This window comes from Lucilia cuprina, chromosome 3 (genome assembly GCF_022045245.1).
Source record: "Lucilia cuprina isolate Lc7/37 chromosome 3, ASM2204524v1, whole genome shotgun sequence".
Taxonomy (NCBI): domain Eukaryota; kingdom Metazoa; phylum Arthropoda; class Insecta; order Diptera; family Calliphoridae; genus Lucilia; species Lucilia cuprina.
This window is the reverse complement of record NC_060951.1, coordinates 41,385,068-41,393,807: the sequence shown is the minus strand read 5'-3', so window position 1 is coordinate 41,393,807 and position 8,740 is coordinate 41,385,068. Positions and strand designations below refer to the sequence as shown.

At 32.7% G+C, this 8,740-nt stretch overlaps 1 protein-coding gene across 1 annotated transcript; it reads left to right on the top strand.

Moving 5' to 3' along the window:
- Positions 1–6,015: 6,015 nt before the first annotated feature.
- Positions 6,016–7,394, top strand: LOC111689518 (zinc transporter zipt-7.2). The gene is made up of 2 exons (XM_023451984.2): positions 6,016–6,209; positions 6,282–7,394. The coding sequence occupies exons 1-2, from the start codon at positions 6,204–6,206 to the stop codon at positions 7,242–7,244; spliced, it is 969 nt and encodes a 322-aa protein (XP_023307752.2). The 5' UTR covers positions 6,016–6,203; the 3' UTR covers positions 7,245–7,394.
- The last annotated feature ends 1,346 nt before the right edge of the window (positions 7,395–8,740 follow it).

The following is an 8,740-nucleotide window of genomic DNA, read 5'->3' as shown; positions in this document are numbered from 1 at the left end:
TTGCCAAAAAATCAGAAATTTTCAAGTGGCTCCAACGGGTATTTAGAGAAGACATGAATCGGGGTAGCGAAAAACTGCAAGTAGCCCAGGACTAGTTCTTTCCAAAAACATATAGCTTATATGCAATTCCAGCTCTGGATAATTTTTAAATTTTTTTAAAAAAACACAAAATTTTGCCAAAAAATCAGAAATTTTCAAGTGGCTCCAACGGGTATTTAGAGAAGACATGAATCGGGGTAGCGAAAAACTGGAAGTAGCCCAGGACTAGTTCTTTCCAAAAACATATAGTTTATATGCAGTTCCAGCTCTGGATAATTTTTACGATTTTTTAAAAAACACAAAATTTTGCCAAAAAATCAGAAATTTTCAAGTGGCTCCAACGGGTATTTAGAGAAGACATGAATCGGGGTAGCGAAAAACTGCAAGTAGCCCAGGACTAGTTCTTTCCAAAAACATATAGTTTATATGCAATTCCAGCTCTGGATAATTTTTACGATTTTTTAAAAAACACAAAATTTTGCCAAAAAATCAGAAATTTTCAAGTGGCTCCAACGGGTATTTAGAGAAGACATGAATCGGGGTAGCGAAAAACTGTAAGTAGCCCAGGACTAGTTCTTTCCAAAAACATATAGTTTATATGCAATTCCAGCTCTGGATAATTTTTATGAATTTTTGAAAAAGCATTAAATTTTACCAAAAAATCAAAGGTTTCACAAATGCTCTAGAAAAAGTAGCAAAAGTAAAATTTGTTGTGAATATTAGAAAATGTATTGAAAAACTAAATATTTCACAATAAATCTAAAAAATCCGAAAAAAACAAAAATGCAATCCAAGCCCACTCCAAATGACCATTGTATAGTTTTTGAAATTACATTTATTGTATTCGTAGATGTAGTGAAGTTTTTACAGTTTTTTACTGCCAGGAATTCAATCTTTCACGAGAAAATAATTTAGCTATGCACATATTTAATTTACTCCAATTTTTGTAAAACTTAATGTTTAAAAAAAAATTACCCAGAACTGGAATTGCATTTAAGCTATATATTTTTGGAAAAGACAGGTCCTGGTTTACTTCCGCTCTGTTGGTATCCCGATTTATTTCTTCTCCAAATACTCGCTGCAGCCACTTGAAAATTTTTGATTTTTTGGTAAAATTTAATGCTTTTTCAAAAATTCATAAAAATTATCCAGAGCTGGAATTGCATATAAACTATATGTGTTTGGAAAGAACTAGTCCTGGGCTACTTGCAGTTTTTCGCTACCCCGATTCATGTCTTCTCTAAATACCCATTGGAGCCATTGAAAATTTCTGATTTTTTGGCAAAATTTTGTGTTTTTTAAAAAATCGTAAAAATTATCCAGAGCTGGAATTGCATATAAACTATATGTTTTTGGAAAGAACTAGTCCTGGGCTACTTACAGTTTTTCGCTACCCCGATTCATGTCTTCTCTAAATACCCGTTGGAGCCACTTGAAAATTTCTGATTTTTTGGCAAAATTTTGTGTTTTTTAAAAAATCGTAAAAATTATCCAGAGCTGGAATTGCATATAAACTATATGTTTTTGGAAAGAACTAGTCCTGGGCTACTTGCAGTTTTTCGCTACCCCGATTCATGTCTTCTCTAAATACCCGTTGGAGCCACTTGAAAATTTCTGATTTTTTGGCAAAATTTTGTGTTTTTTAAAAAATCGTAAAAATTATCCAGAGCTGGAACTGCATATAAACTATATGTTTTTGGAAAGAACTAGTCCTGGGCTACTTCCAGTTTTTCGCTACCCCGATTCATGTCTTCTCTTAATACCCGTTGGAGCCACTTGAAAATTTCTGATTTTTTGGCAAAATTTTGTGTTTTTTTAAAAAAATTTAAAAATTATCCAGAGCTGGAATTGCATATAAGCTATATGTTTTTGGAAAGAACTAGTCCTGGGCTACTTCCAGTTTTTCGCTACCCCGATTCATGTCTTCTCTAAATACCCGTTGGAGCCATTTGAAAATTTCTGATTTTTTGGCAAAATTTTACTTTTTTTCAAAAATTCGTAAAAATTATCCAGAGCTGGAATTGCATATAAACTATATGTTTTTGGAAAGAACTAGTCCTGGGCTACTTCCAGTTTTTCGCTACCCCGATTCATGTCTTCTCGAAATACCCGTTGGAGCCACTTGAAAATTTCTGATTTTTTGGCAAAATTTTGTGTTTTTTTAAAAAATCTTAAAAATTATCCAGAGCTGGAATTGCATATAAAATATATGTTTTTGGAAAGAACTAGTCCTGGGCTACTTCAGTTTTTCGCTACCCCGATTCATGTCTTCTCTAAATACCGTTGGAGCCACTTGAAAATTTCTGATTTTTTGGCAAAATTTTGTGTTTTTTAAAAAATCGTAAAAATTATCCAGAGCTGGAATTGCATATAAACTATATGGTTTTGGAAAGAACTGGTCCTGGGCTACTTCCAGTTTTTCGCTACCCCGATTCATGTCTTCTCTAAATACCCGTTGGAGCCACTTGAAAATTTCTGATTTTTGGCAAAATTTTGTGTTTTTTTAAAAAAATTTAAAAATTATCCAGAGCTGGAATTGCATATAAAATATATGTTTTTGGAAAGAACTAGTCCTGGGCTACTTCCAGTTTTTCGCTACCCCGATTCATGTCTTCTCTAAATACCCGTTGGAGCCATTTGAAAATTTCTGATTTTTTGGCAAAATTTTACGTTTTTTCAAAAATTCGTAAAAATTATCCAGAGCTGGAATTGCATATAAACTATATGTTTTTGGAAAGAACTAGTCCTGGGCTACTTCCAGTTTTTCGCTACCCGATTCATGTCTTCTCGAAATACCGTTGGAGCCACTTGAAAATTTCTGATTTTTTGGCAAAATTTTGTGTTTTTTAAAAAATCTTAAAAATTATCCAGAGCTGGAATTGCATATAAAATATATGTTTTTGGAAAGAACTAGTCCTGGGCTACTTCCAGTTTTTCGCTACCCCGATTCATGTCTTCTCTAAATACCCATTGGAGCCATTTGAAAATTTCTGATTTTTTGGCAAAATTTTGTGTTTTTTAAAAAATCGTAAAAATTATCCAGAGCTGGAATTGCATATAAACTATATGTTTTTGGAAAGAACTAGTCCTGGGCTACTTCCAGTTTTTCGCTACCCCGATTCATGTCTTCTCTAAATACCCGTTGGAGCCACTTGAAAATTTCTGATTTTTTGTGCAAAATTTTGTGTTTTTAAAAAAATCGTAAAAATTATCCAGAGCTGGAATTGCATATAAACTATATGGTTTTGGAAAGAACTGGTCCTGGGCTACTTCCAGTTTTTCGCTACCCCGATTCATGTCTTCTCTAAATACCCGTTGGAGCCACTTGAAAATTTCTGATTTTTTGGCAAAATTTTGTGTTTTTTTAAAAAATTTAAAAATTATCCAGAGCTGGAATTGCATATAAAATATATGTTTTTGGAAAGAACTAGTCCTGGGCTACTTCCAGTTTTTCGCTACCCCGATTCATGTCTTCTCTAAATACCCGTTGGAGCCATTTGAAAATTTCTGATTTTTTGGCAAAATTTTACGTTTTTTCAAAAATTCGTAAAAATTATCCAGAGCTGGAATTGCATATAAACTATATGTTTTTGGAAAGAACTAGTCCTGGGCTACTTCCAGTTTTTCGCTACCCCGATTCATGTCTTCTCGAAATACCCGTTGGAGCCACTTGAAAATTTCTGATTTTTTGGCAAAATTTTGTGTTTTTTTAAAAAATCTTAAAAATTATCCAGAGCTGGAATTGCATATAAAATATATGTTTTTGGAAAGAACTAGTCCTGGGCTACTTCCAGTTTTTCGCTACCCCGATTCATGTCTTCTCTAAATACCCATTGGAGCCATTTGAAAATTTCTGATTTTTTGGCAAAATTTTGTGTTTTTTAAAAAATCGTAAAAATTATCCAGAGCTGGAATTGCATATAAACTATATGTTTTTGGAAAGAACTAGTCCTGGGCTACTTCCAGTTTTTCGCTACCCCGATTCATGTCTTCTCTAAATACCCGTTGGAGCCACTTGAAAATTTCTGATTTTTTGGCAAAATTTTGTGTTTTTTAAAAAATCGTAAAAATTATCCAGAGCTGGAATTGCATATAAACTATATGGTTTTGGAAAGAATGTGGTCTGGGCTACTTTCAGTTTTTCGCTACCCGATTCATGTCTTCTCTAATACCCGTTGGAGCCACTTGAAAATTTCTGATTTTTTGGCAAAATTTTGTGTTTTTTTAAAAAAATTTAAAAATTATCCAGAGCTGGAATTGCATATAAAATATATGTTTTTGGAAAGAACTAGTCCTGGGCTACTTCCAGTTTTTCGCTACCCCGATTCATGTCTTCTCTAAATACCCGTTGGAGCCATTTGAAAATTTCTGATTTTTTGGCAAAATTTTACGTTTTTTCAAAAATTCGTAAAAATTATCCAGAGCTGGAATTGCATATAAACTATATGTTTTTGGAAAGAACTAGTCCTGGGCTACTTCCAGTTTTTCGCTACCCCGATTCATGTCTTCTCGAAATACCCGTTGGAGCCACTTGAAAATTTCTGATTTTTTGGCAAAATTTTGTGTTTTTTTCAAAAATTCGTAAAAATTATCCAGAGCTGGAATTGCATATAAGCTATATGTTTTTGGAAAGAACTAGTCCTGGGCTACTTCCACTATGCCGGTACCCCAATTCATGTCTTCTCAAAGTGTCGATTTTTTTCATTTAAAAATTTTATATTTAACCACCCTTTTTTATGAGTATACAATTATTTTTATTAATTTTTATTTTATATATTTATTTTCGGAATATATTTTAATATATTTTTACTTTTTTTCACAAAAACATTTTATTTGGCGTTTGTTTTATGAAAAAATCAATTAATTTAATTTGAAAACGAATTTTACAGTATGTGGAACGTATTTGACAAATGTGTTGTGGGACGTATCTGGCCGACGAATTTATCTTCACACCCTTAAATATTTCTAAAGAATAAATTTATATTTAACGGAATAGTTTGTAATTGCTCATATTAAAAATTTAATACAAAATCTACTCCAGACCGATCATCTAAAAAGATCGACCATGGTAACTAGACAAAATCAATGAATGAACTTAAAATAAGCAAGTGATTACAAATCAAATGATTAATTAATTACAAAATATTTCTTCGATGGATGACCAAAACATTTGACCCGAAAAAAGTACTAAGACAAGTTTTGAATAGTCTGAATTGAAATGATCACATATTTAAAAGAGCAGAAAAATACCGAGAGATAGAGAGAGCGCGAAAACAATCAAAAGTAAATTAAAATCAAAAAGAAGAAAATTTTAAGCAGATAACAATCAAATTGATGTAAATAGAAAGACAAAAATACACGCAATAACAAATGTATTGACCAAGGTTAGTGTTACTACTGGAAGAGATACACAAAATATGATACTACAAATTTTATTTAGCTGCTTTTGCCACTTTTTTCACTACGTCTTATGTTGATATGATAATGATGCTCGATGAATTTGTTAATAGTTTTTTTTTTGTTTTTTTTCTTTTATTATTTTTAAAATTCATTTTTTTTCTTCTTCCAGAGAGTAATATTATGATGTTGAACGTGTGTATGAATATAATTTGTTTGAAATTTATGCAAAAATGTTTAAAAATATTTATAGTTAGACTTTTTTTCATTTTTATATTTTTGGTAAATTTTTTTATTTCGTTAACGATCACATCTTTACACCAACAATCATCAAGTCAATTGATGAGTTTTATTTCGATTTGAAAAGAAATTTTGAAATCCAAAAAAAAAGTTTTTGTTGAGCTCCTCTTTCTGCCAGAGTTCAGTGGCTATTGCTGCTGCTTTTGCTAGTGGCATTACTGTTTGTTAGGGCGATGAAGAAATAATCATGTTTTAAATATATTTGTATATTTTTGTTTTGTTAATATTGTACTCTGCTGTTTGCTGCGGATGTAAATGCTGATGTCCAAACCAGCTAAATGACATTGATTTTGGGTTAATCGTTTGATTGGGAGAACGACCGAACGACCTACCAGCCATATATGGGATAAGTATATAACCAAGGGAAATGTTAGAAAGTCATATCATTCATACATTTACTGTTTACAGGTTCAGTTCGACCTATTATCTGGATTATCCAACAAACTTTAAACACAAACTGAACTAAAATGAAGGTGTGTACTTTAGTTTTATATTATTTTGTGAATATATTTTAAATTTCAATTAATTTTCTTTGGCGATTTTAGATTTTCGTTTGCTTATTGGCCACAGTATGTGTCTGCAATGCCACATTTTTGAGTCTATTGGGAGGCAAAGGCGGTGGTAGTGGTGGATCTAGTGGTGGTGGCAGTCATGTAACCTATAATGTTGTGGCAACACCAACTCATGGCGGTGGTCATGGTCATGGAGATGTTCACGTTCATGGTCATGGTCACGGTGGTGGTCATGATGTTATTTACTCCAGCGGCCATGGCAGTAGCCATGGTGGATCTTATGCTCATGGTTATAGTTATTCTCACGATCATGGCCATAGTCATGGTGGTTCTCCCCAAGTTATTAAAGTCATTTTGGATCAAGGTCATGGTGGTGGTCATTCCTATGGCGGTGGTTATGCCAGTGGTCATAGTTATGGTTCTTCTGATCACAGCTATGCTGGTGGTGATCACAGTTATCATGGTGCTTCCTCTGCTGGTGGTGATGCCCAAATTTTCAAAGTTATTACCGAAAGTTCTGGCCCTGGACCTGTTCATGTAGATCATGGTTACTCCGCTGGTGGCTCTCATGGCTGGTCCTCTGGTTCTTCTTATGCCTCCGGTTATTCTCATGGCGGTTCTCATGGCGTAAACTCTCAATTGAATGCTATTTTGCCACAAATTTTACAAGTTATCTTACAAGATGATGCTCATCATGGTTCCGGTGGTGGTTTTATCTCTGGTGGCGGTGATGATGTCAACTCTCAATTAATTGCTCACTTTGGACAAAAGGGCAAGGCTGTTATTACCCGCAGCAATGGCAAAACCAATAGCTTCTATTCTGGTGGTCACGTTATCCAAAAGGGAGTTCTTAAAGTAACGCGTGTTGAAGAAACTCCTGCAGCTGCTCATCCAGCTCCAGCTCATGGTTCTCCCGCCCATGGTCATTCCTCATATGGACCTCCAGTCCATGGACCACCACCTCATGGTCCTCCTTCCCACGGCCATGGCTGGTAATTTTATATCCTCAAGTCATTAGTGTGTCATTTAATGTAGGCTCTTAGTTAAGGTCATTTTATTTAAATTTTTAGTAAATTATATATTTATAGTTTTTGTAATCATCTCTGTGAATCAATTAAATGATTCACTGATGATGTTTTATAATTTAATTTATAAGAAAAATAAATAATTTGTTTATTTATTATTTTGTATTAAAAAAAATAAAAGAAAAAATCAAATATTTCACTTTGCCTTCAGTTTTAATCAGAGTTTAAGTAACCAAATAGTTAATCAAACAGTTTTAAACTGAATTTCAAAAATTTCTTTAAACGATTGTTACGATCGATTGTTTAGGAAATTTATCATCTTGGGGGTTGATGACTCGAAAATATTGATATTGCATATATCTTTCTTATTTTAGCAGAATTTTGATCATCAATGCAACATGTGTCACAATAGTTAATCCAGTCAAGACAAATTGCCAAGAGATTGGTGACTATTTCGGTTTGAATCTAACGAACGGATCGGATATTATTAAAAGCGTAAAGGGGTTAAATCACAGCTCTGATCCTTACGATTGATATCACCAAGATCGTTGATAACACAAACGTAGAACGTAATAAGCTAAAAATAGATTGCTTTATAAACTATGTGACGACAGGGGTACTGAATTCAAAAATGATATATTTACGCCAATAAAGCCTAAATTGCTCTACATTGAACAATATTACATTTTTAACAGTTGCACACTTATGGCATCCATTCGCAATATGTCGGGAAAACCCAAGAACTGTAGCACAATTTGAGTCACACCAGATTCACTATGGAATATGGATAGATATATTTAGGCTTCGTTTGAAGAATGACCTATTTCAGAGACTCTATTAAAAATTTATTGAAGTTCAATTACGCGCGTAAACCTAACAAACTGATGATATTAAAATTCATTTAAACTAGTTTTAAAATAAGTTATGTTTTTTATTTAAACTTATAAACAAATGTTAAGCAATCTGTATTTTAAAATCTTTTTTTAAAAATATTCATTGACAACTTATTTTATTCCCCATTTAATATTACACCATGAATAACAAGTATACATTCGCACTTTCAATAAAGATCGTATATTTTTTTTAACAAATCCTAAAAGTATGCTTTATTTACGAAAACTATTTGTTTTAACCTTACAACGTGTTAAGCTAAAATTAAATACGATCACTATAATAAAGTTCATATTATTTATATGTACTAAGTATTTTTATACAAAAACTTTAAATAGGATCACTGATCGATCCTTCTCCTTATTTTCATTTGAATTGAAACTAAAGATCTTTTTTTTCCAATAAAATGTCACAACAGTGGCATGGAATGATAACAAAATTGTCACCATGGCATCAACAATGGCCGGAGTAAAGCCATATATTTCATCTGATGGTCAGACGCCCAAGGATACACCAACCATAGAACGATACAACAAAAAGAAAAAGGAAATGGAAAGTATTCAATGTCCAAATATC